The 21301-nt window shown below is 43.4% G+C and overlaps 1 protein-coding gene across 1 annotated transcript; it reads left to right on the top strand.

Moving 5' to 3' along the window:
- Window positions 1–309: 309 nt before the first annotated feature.
- LOC123412430 (RNA-binding protein 25) lies at window positions 310–6026 on the top strand. The gene is made up of 7 exons (XM_045105377.1): window positions 310–830; window positions 1800–2053; window positions 2187–2339; window positions 3326–3722; window positions 3796–4446; window positions 4555–5126; window positions 5574–6026. The coding sequence occupies exons 1-7, from the start codon at window positions 395–397 to the stop codon at window positions 5823–5825; spliced, it is 2715 nt and encodes a 904-aa protein (XP_044961312.1). The 5' UTR covers window positions 310–394; the 3' UTR covers window positions 5826–6026.
- Window positions 6027–21301: the final 15275 nt, after the last annotated feature.

Raw genomic sequence — 21301 nt, 5'->3', positions numbered from 1 at the left:
TATATTCAAAATTATAAAAAACCAGAACCTGTCTTTTCCTGAACCAATAACGCATCACATCCGTAAAAAGATCAACAAGCCTAGCAAACGCGAACGGTAGTGGATTTACTTAGTGGGTCGCGGCCCGTTGCTGGACGCTGTAGGCACCAGTTGCCCGAACAACGCTTAAAGCGCCGATTAGGAGCTCCCCCGGTTGTCAGCTAAAGGTCCAGCCTTGTCTCAAAATAAATAAATAAGCTAAAGGTCCAGCCCTAGTACCGACCGGGCCAGTTTCACGGGCCTGTTCGTCCCAACGATTCCTGCGTCAACCCACAACATCACGACGGCATCAGCCTCCTCGCCGTGAACGAGCCCCATCAACCCCCATCGCTGCTCGGCTGCTCCTCTCCCAACCATGGCGGCCGTGGCGCCTACCCACGACAACCTCGACCCCCCGCCGTCCACTCCTCCCAGCACGGCAACCCCACCTCAGGCCACCGCCACCGCCACCGCCACATCCACCCCCCCGAACCCGGCAACCCCTAATCCCCCGGCCTCCAACCCCACGATGTCAAGCCCTAACCCTAACCCCGTCCCCGCCTCCGCCCCCGCCCCTCCTGTCGTCATGCCGCTGATGTCCCCTGCTCCGGTATCCTTCGCCCCTTCCTTCCGGCCGCTGGGTGCACCGCCCCCGCCGCAGGTGCAGCAGTACGGCGCCATACGTAATCCGGGCTACCTGATGGGACAGCAGATGCAGCCGCCAGGCGTGCACCACGTGATGCGCCCGCCGACCATGTACGCGCCCCAGCCGGGTCCGTACATGCAGCAGCCGGGCGTCGCCGTTCCTCCCGGTGGGTCCCGTTCTCCATCCATCTCTAGGCTTATACGATTGAATGACAATGGATTTATGAATCCCCCGAATTGTGCCTGGGAAACTTCCAGATGTCCCATGTGCTGCGCTGTAGGAAATCTGGTGGAATCGACTGGATATGTCGTTGACGCGGGTAGGATGTGTGATTAGGGTTTAGAGGTGGGATGCGCCTGGTGCTAGTGATTTACAGTAGTGTTTAGAGCAACTGGCATCCCCTCGCTTGATAACGATGACAGGGTATTTCTCTGCTACAGCGGTGGTCGTGCTGGCCGTAACTCCCTTCAGCGAGAGGTGCCTGCTCATGTTTGATTCTGCTGCTCTAACTGAAGCTATAACAGATCGTTTTCTCCCTCACTGCATGTGGTATGCTGAATGTTTGAATTTGAACTGGTTATATTTACATTGTGTGTAATTGATTTAAATGCTTTAGCTTGCCGTTTAATTAGGCTCGGTTTCTGTATGTACTTAGATCCTTCAACAATGGGTTGTTCAAAAAATGGGCTAAGGTACAATGATTTCCTGTCGCTTAATTTCATATCAAGTATTTCTTGCTTAATTTGGTTTGAATTACTTTCATCGTTAATAAGAAGTTTAGAGTGAGTGACACATTTGCTTAAGCTTTTATATCTCGAGTAGTGCAATGAAATGGTGGGAGCTATCCCAAGTTTTGCAAATAACCAATACAAGTATGTTATCCTGCCTAATGGGCACTAAGAGGTAAGGCTAGCTTTCCCTGGTTCTTATTTTATTTGAAAAGAATAATGTTGTTGATGTTCATCCTGGTTATTCTGAATATGGAAGATACCTGCTATCTATTTAGTGCTGCTCTTCTTTCTTTGTGTTTTATGCTAGCTTACATATTTTTATAGGATTAATGTATGCACTCTGCTCTGTTTTCTGGACTCCTACTAATGTGGCAGCATAGATGTTTGTTTGTCTATCTCTTCAGGCGTTCATCGTTATCCTGGACCATACACTATGATGCGTCCAATGTTCCCTCCACGCCCAATGCCTCCTGTTGGTGTCGTGCAAATTCAGCGGCCAGCAGTAATTCCTGGAATCCGTGGTGCTCCTCCTATGGTAGCCCCTCCTGCCAGACCGCCTGCTCCAGCTGTTACAACTGTTGACAAACCACCAACTGCAGTTTATGTCGGGAAGATTGCCCCAACAGTGGACAATGGTTTGCTTCTTTCACTTCTTCGGGTATATCTCCTTTTCCCTTATTTTAGTAGTATATTAACATGGCAATGCCGACTTGTATATACTTTAGTCAGCTTTTCTGTTGATGCCATCAACTGTTTTTAGCATGTGTATTTAAATGGTTTCTCACCTTCAGATTTGTGGACCTGTCAAGAGTTGGAAGCGCACCCAAAATCCAAGTAATGGCAAACCAGTAGCATTTGGCTTTTGTGAGTTTGAATCTGCTGAAGGCATCCTTCGTGCGACACGGTTGCTGAACAAATTGAACATTGATGGGCAAGAACTAGTGGTATGTATCATTCTTACATATTTCTTATGATTGTGGAATCGGTGTGTTTGATAAATACGGGAACTAAAATGTAAGTTCATTCGGAAGGATAAGGACCTGCATAACCTAATAATAATAGGACATTGTTTCTAACAAACTCTGTTTTGTAAAAGCTGATAAAACTGTTTGTAAACTGATTCTTAGTAACTTGCATGTTCCATGTACGAACCAAAGGGAAATTATTGAGTTTGTGTGTCTTTGTTGCTCACATGTGGGTTCCAGACCAATCTGTAAAAAAGTGTTTCACCTCTTGGATTGATGGAAAATGAGGGCCCACAAATTCTAACTCATGAAGTTTTTAATTCTTATGTACTGGAATCCTGTGCTGAAGGATTAGAACAATACTTTCCTTTTGCTTCTATGAAGTTGTGTTACGGTCTTATGGATTAATTTTTGAAACCTTATAGTCTGAGAATCCTAGTCATAGAATGCTTGTTTTACCATCATGTGCATTTTTGAAGACATTGTACCGACACAAGAGATGCTTTTGTCCGTAGGTGAGGTACGCTACCCAACATTAAGTGGTAGCAGATAGGCTGGTTAAATTTCTTGGTTGTTTGGTGAGAAGAACACCTACCCTAACCTTTCTTGTGTACCGTTGTTCAGTCACTGAATTATCTGTTACTGTGTGCAAAAGCAGAACTAGTAAAGGATCCCTCCATTCGATTGGTACAATTAATTTCTGTGCCAGTGCCATGTTCAATGAGCATTTGAATTGGCTTGCAGTACTTTTTATCAAGGATTGCATAAGGAACATGTTACTTGTGAAAATCCTGCATGATGTAGTGTAGCCATATTTCAAGGAGGCTATCAAGATATTTTTTCCCCAATTTACATGGTTAGACACTTGTTGTGTTTCCTGTTGAATATATGTGTAAATCTTACATATGTTATCTCAAAAGTAGTGATAATGTTATTATGCCTCATTATATTTTTTTCAATGCAAGGTTAATATTAATGATGCCACCAAAGAGTACTTGAAGAAACATGTTGAAGAAAAGAAGAAGGTACACGAGAATGCCAAAAAAGAAGAAGATGAAGGTGGGGACGGGACCTCTGCTGTTGCTGAAAATGAATCATTCAAGCTCATTTCTGGTAAAACAGATGAAACAGAAGATTCTGGAGATAAGGATAGTGAAGAAAACACCAAGAAATTTGGGATTGTTACAAATGAAGATTCTGAGGCTGATAAGGCTGCTGCAGAACAAATACACAGTATGATTGAAGAGTGGTTAAAGACTCGACCCCTGCCGCCGCCGCCGCCACCCCCGCCGGTTCAACCATCTGCTGAAATCTCATCCAAACATAACAATGGGGAGTCTGTTGTCGACATGGCAATGACTGGTATGGAATAATGGTAATAGTTTTTTTTGGCCAAATTTGCATTTGAATAATATGTATTTCATCACTGCTGCAGATTCTGAAGATAATAATGAGGATTACATTGACAAAAGGACAGTTAGTGAAACTGAAAAGGCAGAAACTGACTCTCTTGATAAGAGGAAAGATAGAGAACATGATAAGGAGAAGCAGGAAAAAGAAAAAGATCTTCAAAGATATGAGCGTGAGCGTGAGCGAGAAAGAGTCAGGAGGGATAGAGACAAGGAACACAAGCATAGAGAAGTGGAAAGGCTGTACAAAGATCACCTTAAGGAGTGGGAATCCAGGGAGAGAGATAAAGAATATCAAAGACAATACGAGAAGGACCGTGAGAAGGAAAAAGAACGTGAACGCAAAAGGGAGATCATGAAGCAGGAAGATGATAGCGACGAAGAGGATTCAAGGAAAAGAAGACGAAGGGGCAGTAACGCACTTGAAGAGAGGAAAAGGCGGAGGCAACGTGAAAAGCAGGAAGACTTGGCGGACAAATTAAAAGAGGAACAGGAAATTGCTGAAGCAAGGAGGCGTGCAATAGAGCTGCAACAGCAGGCAGATGAAGCAGCTGCGGCAGAGTCTGCTATATTTATGGAGGTTGATGGTGATGATTGGAAGGAAACAGATGCACAAAACAAGCCGATTATTTCAGATGACGATAATGTTTTCAGCATTGCTAATGGCGTTGATGCAGGTGAGTAAATATTTCCTCACAAAGTTTACCACATTAACTACATTCTTGTTCCAACACTTATAGCATTAGCTACATTCTAGTTCCAATACTTACGCATCCATTCTACAGATGATGGCAAATCTAACAAGGACTGTAACGGTGACGAAACAAGTACGGTACCTGGTCAAATTCTAGATATCAAACAAAATAGCAATGCTCCAGCAAAGAAGTTGGGTTTTGGTTTGATTGGCTCTGGTAAACGGACATCTGTTCCATCAGTTTTTGCTGAAGAGGATGATGATGATAATAAGGATAAACGTATAAGACCTTTAGTACCTATTGATTACTCCACTGAGGAATTGCAATCTGTGGAGGCAGATTCTTATGCTGACCAACCAAATATTGTAGCAGCTGCTGAGTTCGCTAAGCGCATCTTGGTATCTAATCAAAAGGAAGAGCAGCCTGAAACCGAAAGGAGTAGGAGAGCCATTGATAGATCGACCCTAAGGGATAAAAGTCGAATTGATGAAGATGGTGCACGTCTTAGCGATGACAGAAGAGAAATAATGCCTGATCGAGACAAAGATAAGCCCAAGTTAGAGAACAAGAAAATATTGGATGCAAAACAATTGATTGACATGATTCCAAGGACAAAGGAAGAGCTTTTTTCCTATGATATTAATTGGGCAATATATGAGAAGGTGAATTATTTTTCTTGACCTTGTATTGTCAGTACTTATAAGTTGAGTAATTTTTTGTTTCTTCACCCGTTTTCAAGTTAATTTCATGTCATATATTTGCGCATGCATGCTTTTTCTTCTGATCTTCTGTGAGGTCTCTATGGAGCAGTTTAGGTATGTGTTTGCCAGTGGTTACAAAAAGAAAAAAAAACCCAATGTAGTGCCCCTTGAACCATTGCAGATCTGATTTTTTTTCCTGAATAGATATGAGATCCACTACAGAATTATTTCATGAGTATAATGTTAAACCTGTTATTATTTTCTTTCCGGTTAACCTCCATAATTCACAGTTTGATCTGACATAATAGATATGGTTTTACTCTGCACTATTTAATTTAGCTTTCCCCGTGGTCATGTGTTTGCAGTGTGGTTGTATTCAATACTAACATCATCATTCTTTTATGTCAGCATGAGTTGCATGATAGAATGAGGCCTTGGATTTCGAAAAAGATAATTGAATTTCTTGGTGAGGAGGAGTCGACTTTGGTGGAATATATTGTTTCGTGCACCAAAGATCATGTCCATGCATCGAAAATGCTGGAGCTCCTACAGTCAATTTTGGATGTTGAGGCTGAAATGTTTGTCCTTAAGATGTGGAGGATGCTAATATTTGAAATTAAGAAAGTTGAAGCAGGACTATCAGGAAGAGGGAAGGCTTGAAGTTGAGGCAATGGTCTTGTATAACATTTTTCTGCCTTTTGTCCGCAACTGTTTGTGCTAAGCTTATGTTGTAAGACAGCTGCTGTAAACATTTGAGTGAGATCGAATTACTGGTTCCCATATCTTCTGATGTCTATTGTAGAAATGTATACATTAGTTTTTGATGCTCAATAGGTCATTGTAGAATCTGAAGTTGCTGCATACTTGCGTGTTTACAGTGTGCCCTTTTATTTTTTTCCAAGTTCCATCAGGTAATTGTAGAATGCGTTACAGTGATCAAAATACATTTACTCATTCGATCTGTACCAACTTGATTTTCTTTGCATATGATGTACATGGTGAAATTTTTATGAGACTTTGGAAGAGTATACTTTCATCAAATCTGCGAAGAAAAACCGGAGAGCACCTGGTTGGAGAAATATTTTCTAGACTGTTCCACCCAAAATTCATGTAAATTACCTACTTCCTCCGTCTCAGTGAATAAGTCATCTTATGAAAACCAAATAATCCCAAAACACTTAGGCATGATGCATTAACTTTTACCTCGTTTCTTGTTTTTGACATGAATAAAGGAATCAACCAATAAGAGACGTGAGACATGTATGTTTTTAATAACTTGAGACTAACTAGCACAACATGCATTGGTCAATTCATTACATGCAATGGTATTAATTAGCAAATTAGCATTGATTTCTCTCGTTTTTCTCTCCGCTTTGATCACGGTGCACGGTCTAAGATGACTTATACACCGAGATTAGCAAATTAGCATTGATTTCTCTCGTTTTCCTCTTCGTTTTGGTCACGGTGTACGGTCTAAGATGACTTATACACCGAGACGGAGGGAGTATAAGAAATCTAATTTCTTTGCTTTGTGTTTGCTATTATAGTATTCTATTCTAGGTCGAGTACTGAGAGCTGAGTAAAATGAAGCCACCACATTGAATATAGCATACGTGTAATTTGTAGTTCTATTCAGAATTCACATGCATCCATCCAATAGTTAGAGAGCTGGGTGAAATGAAGCCACCACACTGATTAGAGCATATGGGCCGTTTGATTTGTTTGCCTAGTGATACTCACCGTGGATTTCGAGTTTAAAGGATACCAGTCGTTAGATATTTTATAGATTGACGTGGACTCCTAGATATTTTAGGACCCTGATATACATCTGACATCAGATTCGTAGGATTAAAAATCTGATGCCTAAGGTACATCGGCTCCCGATCGAAAGCATGGTAATTACTCGCTGCAACATGACAAATTCTTTAACAAGTTTTTACACTACGTAGCAATTTTCACTTTAGAACATGCCAAATTTTGGCGTTTGCTAGGAAACTTTAAAATCTCACCTCAAATTTTAATATTTACCTATTTTTACAGATGATAGTGATGCAATATTAAATCATTTGAATGGGGCATTTTCATAATTTAAGCACTACCACATATAAGGAAGGTTGCTATATTTTCATAAATGAGCGACTAATAGTTTTAAACTAATCTAGTCGAGTTGGACATGACGGCCACGCTTCCCGAGCTACAGCCTATACCTCTATACACCACCCTTCTACATCCACTCCCTTTAAAATTGTGTATATGTTGTTCACAATGCATCGACGTCATTTTAAAAACATGCGAACAATTTTCAGATTGCATTGAGTTTTATGAATATTTTTTAGATTTTGAATATATTTTCGAGCATGTGAACACCGTTTAGAATTACATATTTCTTTTTGAGAAAAAGGTAAACAATTTTCAAGTTATATGAGCATTATTTTAATACGTGAACACTTTTCTTAACACCATACAAACATTTGAAAATGCATGAATAACTTCTAATTACATTCTAACATTTTTTCAAAAGCAAACAATTTTCAAAGGACATAAAAATTGAAATTCTGTGCACTTTCTGTGATGGGTTACACTATTAGCTTTCCGGCAATAGTGTTTGCATCTTAGTATGTGCAGAGAACCAAGTATACATTTGCATCTTAGTTTCAATCCATCCTCTCAATTCAGCAGTTTCCACTACTATCCGGATAGCTCCTAGTTCAGCAACATGGTCGATTGCGCGCACTATTGCATATAACTCAGCTGAATATGCGTCTGGTGCGTGATTAGCTCCACCCCGACATGCCACGTCCAGCCAATCAGACCCAGGCAGGCTCTCATCTTTGAATGAACCACCCACATTAAATTTCAGGGTGTCCTCACATGACGACTACCAGCGTAAATTCATTTTCAATGACGGATGTTGTTTCACTCGTGCCACTAGACATGGATCACCTCCGATCGTTGCTTCTCAGATAGTTTTCACATGATGTCAAGCGCCTGTGCGGCTGAGTTTGTGTTTTCAGTTCCATACGGGTAACCTATAACCCCAATTGATGCTATACAACCTTCACCTTCTTGCACTTCAAGAACAAATGTGCTCTATCCTCCCAGAGGTAACCACACAATATACACGTCCTCATATAATATTTCTGACCAAACGGGACATATTCATTATCTTCTGTTTTTGTTCTTGAGGCTGCTTACTAATTTTAAATCATGGACATATATAAATCGATGGATGGGTGTAAGCTAGTGAGATGAGACTATTTCATAGATCTACGAATCCTATTGTTATGCATGGAAATATGATATAACTTAGTGGACCAAAGCCTTCCCGACTAGATGTAGGTCGAGAGTTCGATTCTGATGAAGTGGATCACCATTGTTTTTAAGGCGGTAAGGCGAGGCAAGGCGTTGGGGGGGGGGGGCTCACTGACTAAGCGATAAGGCATAAGGCAAGGCGGACGCCTTAGAGAGTTCTAAGTAGCAGAATACAGTAGAATTTGGTTGGTAGGTAACTAGGCATACTGCCATACACACCTTCTTGTTGCTTCTGTTTGTAGGGCCCATATAGCATCCATCCTCTTTGCACTTTCTCTTCTCCCAACAATAATCTGCATCAACACGAAGCAATATATTAAAAGTAAATAATGTATCACTTGATGGCCAAAATGCGAGATTCCACAAATATTGAACAAAACTATAAGTGAGGCAGTGAGCAGAAGTGGAAAACAACTAAACAAGATAACAAGCAGGAGTACAATGTGCAGTTTGCGGTGACATATTATATAAGCAGTTCAAATGAGAAATGACACTAGTTGACATAAAAAAGGTCCACATAACAAACACCACCAACATAGCAAAAGGGGCATAAGGTTTTCCAACTCTCTCAACTCTCAAATCTTAACTCTCAATCAATAGCAATAGCCATCAAACTCATCCATGGTGGCATTGGTGTTGTCTCCACCATCTTGGTCAACATTGGTTGGATCTTGATCCTCAACGTAGTCCGAATCCTCCTCCTCCGCATTAGGCATCCTTGAGTGTTGCTCTTGCTCCAAGTCCTCCTCTTCCTCATCTTCTTCAGGAATTGTAGGTCGTGTTGTTCTAGGTCTCTTACGTCCATAGTGTTGCACACGGACATTTGACTGCCCCCTATGAACTGTATTGCTGTCCTAGGAAGATTGCGGCCTCGAAGGTTTGAAGATGCACCAATAGCTACATCAACATCCTCCCATGTAATGTCTCCAGGACAACATCGAGCACCTTAAGGTTGTGATAGTGATGGGTCAACCCACTCATTGTCCCAATCAAAATCCTCAATAACCAAAGGGTCGTAGCTATTATCGCCCACCTTCTCATGCCTCTTTTGAAACCTATGCATATTCTTCCGGTTGTATGAAACAAAGACAAGATCATTCAACCTTTTCCATTGTAACCTGTTCCTTTTCTTTGTATGCATCTACAAAGTACAAACAACAAATAACATTAGTAAATAAGTTGCTGAAATTACTATTGAACAAACACATGTAGTGATAGTGGTTTACTGGTTGACTTACAAATTCAAATGTGCTCCAATTCCTTCACACCCAGATGATGAAGCACAAAGACTAACAATGCGCTTCGCAAACCTTTGTAGATCAATGGACCGACCACCATATGAATGCCACCAATCAACTAAAATGATGAAAACAAATGGAGATAAGGGTTTGTACAACAACTACATTGCTGGAATTAACATGCTGAAATTAACATGATGGATTCAACATGACTTATGAGGGTTTCTTTGGTCCATGTTTTCTAGTGCCAATGGATTAGAAAAGCCTTCTCGTTGGTCCTCATAGAGCACAACTTGTTAATCAGTCTTGTTTCGAACATTTAAACTGGTACCATTTTTGCAAGCACATCATTAAAGCAACTCCTTAGCTCCCCAACTAAGGCATCATCGTTTCTGCTTACAATAGGGAAGAACTTTCCTGGGTTAAAAAATAGAGCAGCCCCATACAATGGATGATCAATTTGATTCTCCCAACGCTTGTCAACAATGGCCAAGATCTTCTTGAGCAAAGCTTGCTTGTTTAGTTGAGGGAAACCTAGATTTATCCTCTCCTTTGCATAAATCATAAATGCTTTAATCTCTAGCATGGCAGGCTGCTCATCACCATTCGCTACTCTAAGAACTCTAGGAAGTGGACTTGAAGCTCTAAGGCAGTCCTCAATTGAGCTCCACCACTGTGCTGAAAGCACAACCTCTTGCACATTCAAGCCAACTTGTGTTTTTGCTAAGTTGTTTCCAACCCATGCTTCAGATGTAAATAGGCTCCTCAATGCGGCCTTGTGCTTGACCAAACACCTAAGTGTGAGAAAGGCTGTGGCAAAATGAGTGGCTGCGGGTCTCACAAGATCCCCACCCGTGGCCTTTCTCATTAGACTAAGAATTCTTCCATGTCTATGGTTGAAAGTTGTGACGCGTCTAGCTCGTGCAATAGGCTTGTTAAATGCCTTCAACTTTACTATATCTTCCAACATTAGGTCCAAGCAATGACATGCACACGGACTCCAATATGGAGTAGGTATCCTCTCCATTAGAAGGTGGCCAACTTTCTTGTAATTAGCACCATTATCTGTGATAACTTGGACCACATTCTCGTTTCCAACATATAGAATTCTCTTCTCTAGCAAATCAGCTATCATATCAACATCATGCGATTCAGTTGAGGCATCAATAGACTCCAAGAAGAAAGTGCCCTCCGGACTATTAACAAGGAAGTTAATCAAATGGCGTCCTCTTTTATCCGACCAACCATCCGACATGAGTGTGCATCCATATTGTTTCCATGCTGCCTCATGTTGCCTCCTCAAAATACCTATTTCCTTGACACAATCAATAAGCAATGGCTCTCTTAGCTCATCGGCACTAGGAGGCTTGTAACGTGAACCGTATTAGCAAGAGGCTTCAATTGCAACTTTGAACTGTCTACTACTTGCAGCATTCAAAGGAATGTCACACTCATAGAAGAACAATGCCCACTGCATATTCACATAGTGCCTCTTTTCTAGAGTATTTCTGCAAGACTCCATGGTGCTTTGAGAACAACCAGAGCATCTTTCATCCACAAGATCCTCGGGTGTTCTTTGTAGCATGGCAACAATTGTCTTAGAACTATTGGTGGATGTAGCAAAGAACTTGCCTCTTGCTTGCATGCTCTGAACAAAAGCTCTTCTATTCCTTTTGGTTGTTGTCCCTGAGCTTGGCCTGGTACATGGGACATTTGTTCCATCTGCATTAACTTTCAGAACCTCTTCATCTAGATCTACTCCCTTGATCCTCTTGTTTTTCTCCAAATATGATGCCATCTCTCTCCTGAGCTGTGTGGTAGCCTTAAGACAACCGTTAGCATCTCCACCGGAGCCAGCAAGATGCTCCTTGTGCCTCTTGATCCCCCAGAAGTTATCTTTCCACAAATATTACACACAACATTATCCCACTTGGGTGGATCGTGCCAATATCCATAGTTCCAACCCGGATCATTTGACCATTGTGGCCTCCTTGTTGGATCTTTCATTGGATCATAAGCAGCCTCCTCATCAGCTGCTGCATTTGCCACCATGGTGCTACTACTACACTTCTACTTCCTGCAGCAAACAACCAAACACAAAACAAAATTAATGAATATTAGCATGCAACAAACAATCAAGCAGCTAGTGGGAAACTATGCATTAAACTAATCAAGTAATCAACATTCAGAGGTTAAAAACAGATGTCTGCTCAGTAAATAATTGTTCACACTCTCGGTGGAAACCGAAGGTATGTGGGTACAAATTCTTACGAACAAGTACTTACAAAACAAGACCTTAGCATAGGTTACCACAAGGCCAAGTGTTGGTGCATAGTTTATGCCTAAGTAATTTTGGTGATTGATGACAGTACCGTAAAGGACTAACCGTGTGTGTTAAGGTTTCAGATAACACACGTCAACGGCACAAGACGACTCGCCCCCTCTTTCATGGAACAGAAGCACGACGTTCTCTATGATTCTCTTTATTCGAGTCATAGGAAAGCCGTACTATTAAGAGGGGAACCGTAGTGGAAAGGTTTGGGTGGAATCAATCTTTGCACGCGCACACTTCACATATTTTCCCTTACCTTCATCTTTGGAGCAGCCCCCGCCTCTGTGTTTCTTTCCTCTTTGCAAAATGGTCCCTCAGCGGTAGTACCGCTGGGCAAAGCGGTAGTACCGCTGGCCCTAGCGGTAGTACCGCTAGCTGGCGGTAGTACCGCCCCTGGTCAGCGGTAGTACCGCTCCAGGAGCTTAGTACCGCCTGCCTAGCGGTTGTTCGTGGACGGACCTTTTTGCGAAGACTTTCTTGGCGGTGGTAGTGCCTTTGCACTACCAGGGGGCCAGCGGTACCGCTGCAGCCAGCGGTAGTTTCGCTGGAGTGCCAGCGGTAGTACCTCTGCAGCCAGCGGTAGTACCGCTGTAGCTCGGGCACAGAGTGGGAAAACGGTTGGATTTGTCCCCCCACTATATAAAGGGTTCTTCTAGCTGTGGAACTTTATCTCTTACCTCCCCAAGCTCCATTGTTGCTCCCTAAGCTCAAAAGTGCCCGACCTCTCTCCCTAGCCAATCAAACTTGTTGATTCTTTAGGGATTGGTTGAGAAGGCCTAGATCCACACTTCCACCAAGAGAAAAATTGATTCCCCCACCAATCCCTTGGGGATCTTGTTACTCTTGGGTGTTTGAGCATCCTAGACGGTTGAGATCACCTCGAAGCCATATTCCATTGTGGTGAAGCTTCGTGGTCTAGTTGGGAGCCTCCAAGCTTTGTGTGGAGTTTGCCCCAACCTTGTTTGTAAAGGTTCGGTCGCCGCCTTCAAGGGCACCTATAGTGGAATCACGGTACCTTGCATCGTGCGAGGGCGTGAGGAGAATACGGTGGCCTTAGTGGCTTATTGGGGAGCATTGTGCCTCCACACTGCTCCAACGGAGACGTACTACCTGTCAAAGGGAAGGAACTTCGGTAACACATCCTCGTCTCCATCGGTTCCACTTGTGGTTATCTCTAACCTTTACTTTGTGTATGCTTATGTAGTTGACTATATCTTACTTGTCTTAATAGCTCTCGTTGTTATCTCCGTTAGGGTTCACCTCATTGTCGTAATATTTGTGAACCCATATGTTGTTTACCTTAACTTGCTAAGATTAATTAAAAAGTGGTCGTTGTCTATTCACCCCCCCTCTAGTCAACCATATCGATCCTTTCAATTGGTATTAGAGCCACGTCTCTTTATTAAGGGTTTAACCACCCTAAGAGTATGGAAGGCGAAGAGGGAATTAACCATGGGCAACCCGAGGCCATGGACTTGACTTCGGTCACAAGGGACGACTTGAATACGGCTATGGCCGCCCTCAAGACATCCTTGATGAATGAAGGCAAGACCATGCTTAAAGAGTTAATTGAGGGATTTAAAAGTTCACCCAAACCAGCTATAGTGGTTAAACCCACCGTCACCGATTCGGAGGCCAACTCCTCTAAGGAAGCGGCTAAAGGTATGCGACCTTCCTCATCTCACGAAAAGGATGGGACTGGAACATATGCCTCAGTTCCACCCCCATGGTCTATGGAGGATCCATTCCCGCACCAGGTCTTAATCCTGTTGGTCCTCCTCCTAAGCTTGTGAAAGGTGACTTTGCTAACTGGGTATTTTATATTAAGTCTCATTTGAATCACAACTCAACAAACTTGTGGAGAATCATCGAGCAAGGATATTATCCCCATGATCCAAGCAACCTCACTCTAAGAGAAGATGCAGACAATCAATACAATCACTCCGCTTTGTTTATTCTCCAGTCTGCAGTGCCACCTGAAGATCTTCCTCACTTGCGTCCCTTCACTTTGGCCAAGGATTGTTGGGAGCATATTATGATGTTGTACAAGGGAAGCTCAAGGATTCAACGATCCAACTATGAAGTGATACTTGATAAGGCCGATGAGTTTGTGATGAAGGAAGACGAGGACCCTCGTGATCTCTATCGGAGGGTGACTGCTATTGCTGTGGCACTCAAGGATCATGGGAGCAAGGATGTGGATGATACATGGGTCAAGCGCAAGTTCCTTAAAGCCATCATGCCTTTCAACAAAGCCATGTCATCTGTCATTCGTCAGCGGCCAGACTTCCACTCCTTGTCTTCCAGTGAGGTGTTGGATGAATTCATTGCAATGTCAATCATGAACGAAAGAGCCAACAATGCACTTGCTCGTGTTCGATCAAAGACAACTTCACCCAACCTTGCGTTGAAAGCAAAAGCAATGCTTGAAGAAGATGAAGAAGATGAGGAAGAGGAGGGCTGCCCTGAAGACACAAAGTATGCCTATCATGAGCACATGGCTCTTGCATCATGGCAATTCTGGGGCAACAAGAGGAACTCAAGACCCACCTTCACCAAGAACAACTCGAGTGGATTCAAACCCAAACAACGACTAAGGACATGTTATAACTGTGGTAACGTGAGTCACTTCGTGGCCGAATGTCCCTATGAGAAAAGGGAAGACAACGGAGGCAAGCTCATTCGCCAAGACAAAACCAAATCATTTCCGATCAAGAACAACTTTGTGAAGAAACCTCACCCAAAAGGGATGGTGGCCCTTGAAGAGTACCCTTCCGATGATGATGATGACGATGACAATGATACAGTGGCAACGGCAACTGTTGGTATTGCCACTACCTCTCCCCAGAAGGTGTCTCTCTTCAAAGCCCCCAACGAGAACCACATCACCAAGTGCCTCATGGCAAAAGGTATCAATCAGGTAACTCCCATCATTAAGACCAACATTGCTTCCGCCCCTTCATTGTTAAATTGTGTTGAAGATAGTGATGCTGGGGAACTTAATGAGCATGATCTTGACAAGTTTCTGTGCACTATTAAGGGAGAACCCAAGAAGCACTTTGTTGCTCTCTTGGAACAACTGGGTGAGGCCACTGACCTCATTGAGTCTCATGAGGAGACCATCTCCGAGCTTCAGGGACACAATCGTGACTACGCCGATGAAATTGCTGAATTATCTAATGCTCTAGAAAAGGAGTGCACTCTTCGTTTGGCTCTTGAGGAGTCATATAACGATGACTGCGCTAAAATGCAAAAGAAACTAGATCATGATGTTGTTCTTACTCGTATGCTTAAGTCTGAAAAGTATGCTCTTGGGGTTGTCCATGACAGACTCAAAGAGGAGTTTGACATACTTGACAAGGCCCACAAGGTCTTGAAAGGTGCTCATTTCTCTCTGAAAGAGTGTCATGATCAAGTCCAAGCAAAGCTTACCAAGGAGATCTCTACTTGCCCTCCCTTTGTGTTAATTGATAATGCTTGTGCAACTAACCCCTGTTGTGAGCATGTACATCTTGTGGAGGAAAATGCCAAGTTAAAGGAGAAACTTGAGAAGGGCCTTTGTGGCATGCATACAAGGTGAGAAGAGTCTGAACGACCTCTTAAGCACTCAAAAGGGTGTTGTAGGAAAGGAGGGACTTGGACTTACCTCCAAGTCAAAAGGTAAAAGGAGGAACAGGAACAAACAATCTCCCACCCTCATGGACATCTTTGTCAAAGAGGGTGAGGGGACTCAGAAGGTGAACAGGAACAAGGTGGACTATGGAAACCTCAAGAAGGGCAAAACCATTCCTACTAACACAACCGGAAAACTCAATTCTTCTTATGTCTTATGTTGTGCTAGTGATGGGCATGTTTATGCCAGATTTGTTGGTTCCTACGATGAGGATATTGAATGGGCTATCTGGGTTCCTAAGACCCTTGTCTCTAACATGAAAGGACCCATTCAAAAATGGGTACCTAAAACCAAGCCTTGATCTATTGCAGGAGTTTGCTTCCGGTGGGGTGTCATGGTTGCTCGATAGTGGAGCAACAAATCATATGACCGGAAGCAAGGACTTAGTGGTGGATGTGCATCCTTCTCCATCTATGCCCAACCATGTCCAATTCGCCGATGCATCCTCTTCAAAGGTATTGGGATTTGGTAAGGTGGTCGTCTCTCAAGATTTATCTATTGAGAAGGTCATGCTTGTTGAGTCACTTGCCTACAATTTACTTTCGGTTCGTCAACTCGCAATTATGGGTTTTTCCACATTCTTTAATCTTGATACTGTGGTCCTCCTGAGGAGCAAGACTCTTAAAGTAGCCTATGTTGGATATGTCGAAAATGGTCTTGATGTGGTGAACTTCTCAAAGCGACCCACTAAGACTGTGACATGTTTAATGGCTAAAGTTGATGTGGGCTGGCTTTGGCATCGCCGTTTAGCTCATGTCAATATGAGATCTTTGCAAAGCCTTCTGACAGGGGACCATATTCGTGGACTAACAAATGTGAGTTTTGCTAAAGATCGTGTTTGCAGTGCCTGCATTGAAGGAAAGATTCATGAAACTGCTCATCGTCCAACGACTCTTATCTACACTAAGAGGCCATTGGAACTTCTCCATATGGATCTGTTTGGTCCTCCATCATTTGATAGTCTTGGAGGCAGAAAGTATTGCTTAGTGATTGTTGACGACTACTCAAGATATACCTGGGTATATTTCTTTAAAAAGAAGAGTGAGACTCAACAAACGGTCATCAACTTTGCTAATGAAGCGCAACGTCAACATGAAGCAAAGATCTTGATGATTAGAAGTGACAACGGCACCGAGTTCAAGAACTACACCTTAGATGAGTTTCTAGGTGATGAGGGAATAAAACACCAATATTCTGCACCATATACCCCTCAACAAAACGGCGTGGCAGAAAGGAAGAACCGGACCTTGATAGACGCTGCAAGGACAATGATGGCAGAATTCAAATCTCCATATAACTTCTGGGCAGAGGCCATCAACACAACATGTCATGCATCCAATCGGCTCTATATCCGTAAAGGCTTGAACAAGACTCCGTATGAGACTCTAACTGGAAACAAACCCAATCTCAAGTACTTCCGGGTATTCGGTTGTAAGTGTTTCATTCTCAAGAAAGGTGCACGGTTAGCTAAATTTGATTCTAGAGCACATGAGGGTATCTTTGTTGGTTATGCTACAAACTCTCATGCTTACCGTGTCCTCAACAAGTCCACCGGACTAATTGAGGAGACGTGTAACATAGAGTTTGATGAAAATAATGGCTCCCAAGTGGAGCAAAGTGGTCTTTGTGATGTAGGTGATGAAATTCCTCCCCAAACCATAAGAAGAATGGGGATTGGTCAAATACTCCCCATTGAGGAACCCCTTGTGGCCGAAGGAGAAGGACAATGCTCTACTCAAGTGGAGCCATCACCTCCACAAGTCCCACACGCTTCCGATGAACAAAGAGAAGACTCTCAACAAAATAAACAAGCTCAAGGTCAAGATAAATTGCCCAACAATGATGATGTGTCTCAGGATATTCAAGCACTTCCCCAAGACTCCGAACCTGCTCATGATCAAGATCAAGTGCAACCCCGAGATCCAGACCAAGTAGAAGCACAAGATCAAGATCAAGAGCAACCACAAATACAAGAACAAACTAGTGAACCTGCTCAAGTCGAAGGACAAGATGATCAGGAGACTGTCTCACAATTCCCTTCTGCAGCACCAACAGCCGGCTCAAGACACAAGGGAAAGCAAAGTAAACAAGTCGATGCTCCCCCGTTATCTAATGAAGAACTCTTGGAGCGTCGAGCAGCAAAGATTGCGAACAAGATGAGAGTCAAGTCACATCTTATGAAGAATGTACTTGGCAGTTTGAAAAGGGGAGTATCCACCCATCAACATATTTGGAATTATTGTGAGCATCACGCGTTTGTTTCGTATTGTGAACCTCAACAGGTACAGGAAGTGCTCAATGATGAGGATTGGCTTATGGCCATGCACGAAGAACTTAACAACTTCGAGCGCAACTAAGTCTAGGATTTAGTGCCTACGCCAACGGAGGAACATAATGTCATCGGGACCAAATGGATATTCAAGAACAAGCAAGATGCCAATGGGATTGTGATTCGAAACAAGGCAAGATTGGTGGCTCAAGGCTACTCCCAAGTCGAGGGTATCGACTACGGTGAAACCTTTGCCCCTGTTGCTCGTCTAGAATCTATTCGCATGTTGCTTGCATTTGCTTCTCATCATAACTTCAAATTACAACAAATGGATGTGAAAAGTGCCTTTCTTAATGGCCCTATAAATGAGTTGGTCTATGTCAAACAACCCCCGGGATTCGAACATCCCAAGCTCCCCAATCATGTGTACAAACTTAATAAGGCACTCTATGGCCTTAAACAAGCCCCACGCGCGTGGTATGAGTATCTTACTGAGTTGTTACAAGATCGTGGGTTTGAAATTGGGAAGATAGATCCCACTCTTTTTACTAAGAGGGTTAAAGGGGATTTGTTCATATGCCAACTATATGTTGATGATATTATCTTTGGCTCTCCTAACATTTCCTTCAATGAAGAATTTTCTGCACTAATGACTGAGAAGTTCGAGATGTCCATGATGGGAGAGTTGAAGTTCTTCCTCGGGTTCGAGATTAAACAAGGTCTAGAAGGGACATTATCAAACAAGCCAAGTACACTCAAGACATGCTCAAACGGTTTGAGCTCGAAGATGTCAAACCGGTCAAGTTCCCCATGCCAACAAGATGCAAGCTTGACAGTGATCCCAATGGTAAAGCAGTGGATCAAAAGGTATATCGCTCCATGATTGGATCCCTCCTTTACCTTTGTGCATCTAGACCGGATATTATGTTGAGTGTAGGGATATGTGCACGGTTTCAATCCGCACCAAAAGAAAGTCATTACGTGGCTGTTAAGCGAATCTTTCGATATTTGGCTCATACCCCAAACTTTGGCCTTTGGTATCCCAAAGGAGCAAACTTCAATCTAGTTGGCTATTCTGACTCAGATTGGGCAGGAGATTGTGTGGAGAGGAAGTCAACGTCTGGAGGATGCCAATTCCTTGGTCGCTCATTGGTAAGTTGGTCGTCAAAGAAGCAGAATTGCGTCTCTTTATCATCCACCGAAGCTGAGTATGTGGCAGCTGCAAGTTGTTGTGCACAATTGCTATGGATGAGGCAAACTTTAAAGGATTATGGCGTCACTTGTGACAAAGTGCCTCTTCTATGTGACAATCAAAGTGCTATCAAGATTTCCCTCAACCCAGTGCAACATAGCAAAACCAAACATGTTGATATTCGCCATCACTTCATTCGTGAACATATCAAGCTAGGTGATATTGAGGTTCATTTCATCCACACTGAAGAGCAACTTGCAGATATTTTCACTAAGCCTCTAGATGAAGCAAGGTTCCGGGAGTTAAGGCATGAGCTAAATATCATTGATTCAAGTAATGTGGATTGAAGCTAGACATGTTGCACCTCACTTGGCATTCCATCTTGGTCTAGATGTAGGCATGGACATAGGGGGAGTGTTGTTCTCTCAATGAACTTTCCCTCCTCCCATTATGCATAAATCAATCTAGTCTTTCACTCTAGCCATTGTCAAATGGCACTTGTGCTTCAAAGACGAGCATTGGTCATGAACCCAAGGATAATTATTCACGGTGTCATACCATTGTCTCAAACATAGGTGGCCTCGGCCACCGCCCCCACCTTTCTTTCATATAGAAGAAAGGATATAAAATGACAAGTCAGTACATATTTCTGGTGCTATCTTCCTTTTTCACTTACTTGTCATTTGCCCAAGTTCTTCTCTTATCCTAGGCCGCGTTGTGTCATTTGCAGCGGTACTACCGCCAGGGGTAGCGGTACTACCGCCAGGACCCCAGCGGTACTACCGCCAGGGGTAGCGGTACTACCGCCAGGATTCCCATCTAACACGACCTGCTAGGAAATTTTTAGGGCTGTCTCAAGGGGGATCGGTACTACCGCCAAGGGGAGCGGTACTACCACCAGGACCTCAGCGGTACTACCGCTGCATCCAGCGGTACTACCGCCAGGTAGCGGTACTACCGCTGCATCCAGCGGTACTACCGCCAGGTTCACAGTGGTACTACCGCTGGCCCGTACCCCTTGGGCTATATAAAGGAGGGGGAGCCCGTTTTTCCCTGGCTCTTTCTTCTTCCTCGCGGCTCCTCCCTCCCCTACCCCGAAATCCCCCTGTTTTGATCTCTATTCGTGGAACTCCTTCTCTCCGTTGGATTGGAGGGTTTGCTCCACTTCTCCTTCCTCCTCCAAGGGCCATGAATCCCGGTAAAGCTCCTCCCCTTCTTCTCTTGGTTGATGTTCTTGTTCTAGGGTTAGGAGCATTGGTGGTTTGGATCCATGTCTTTGATCTTGTGCCTTGTTCTTGGATGTCATGAAGGAGATATTTGAGGGGAGTGTAGGTCCTATGAATCTTTGTTGTTTATTTTGCCATGCCCTAGGATTTACATGTTTTAGATCAAGCACTTGAACTATGTTTGGATTAGATCTAAAACTTGCTCTCTTTGCCTAGGCATGTACTTATTTCGGTGGTACTTGTGATCCTCATGTGTGTAGGGCTGTGGTGGAGTTCTTAGTGTTCATACACAACCCATGCCCCTCGTAAAATTCGTGTAGCCATATCCATGGGGTCTCTTTTATCTGTCAGATCTGAAAATCAAACCCCAGCGGTACTACCGCCAGGGGTAGCGGTACTACCGCTAGGACCCCAGCGGTACTACCGCCGGGGGTAGCGGTACTACCGCCAGGAGGATTCACTATGCATTCTTTTCATGTGCTTGGCAATGAGTGTTTACTTTTCTGCCTTTTCTAGTTCATTGCCTTGACTCTTTTTGTCGCTTCTTTTCGCTGTGTGTTTTGTGTCACAGGTGGTGCTCGCCGTTCGAACCCCTCACGGGACACGCAGTCAAAGCATTATCGCAACCCAGAGGCTCCAGAGGGTTCCGCTACTTCAGGTCTGCAACCCAAAAAGCAGGCCTTCAAGAAGACCGCGCACAAGGACAAGGGGATCAATGTCCGCACAATGCCCCCCAAGGACTTCCTGCGGTTCCGCACTCAAAACCATTATCTCCAAGAGAAGGTTGTGATCAAGAATGTTGACCATGTTTGGACCAGGGATCACTGCAGGATCTACCGTGATATTGTCATGCATTTCAAGAAGAACTTTGTCCCTGTTCAGTGGATTGACCTA

This window comes from Hordeum vulgare, chromosome 7H (genome assembly GCF_904849725.1).
Source record: "Hordeum vulgare subsp. vulgare chromosome 7H, MorexV3_pseudomolecules_assembly, whole genome shotgun sequence".
Taxonomy (NCBI): domain Eukaryota; kingdom Viridiplantae; phylum Streptophyta; class Magnoliopsida; order Poales; family Poaceae; genus Hordeum; species Hordeum vulgare.
Note: the sequence above shows the minus strand (reverse complement) of the source record. Positions and strands in the feature narration are given on the sequence as shown.

Excerpts from the sequence above, each read along its gene's own strand:
- LOC123412430 (XM_045105377.1), top strand. The coding sequence starts at position 395 with ATGGCGGCCGTGGCGCCTACCCACGACAACCTCGACCCCCCGCCGTCC. Across the intron at positions 831-1,799 it reads GGGCGTCGCCGTTCCTCCCG|GCGTTCATCGTTATCCTGGA; the intron begins GTGGGTCCCGTT and ends CTATCTCTTCAG. Across the intron at positions 5,127-5,573 it reads ATTGGGCAATATATGAGAAG|CATGAGTTGCATGATAGAAT; the intron begins GTGAATTATTTT and ends CTTTTATGTCAG.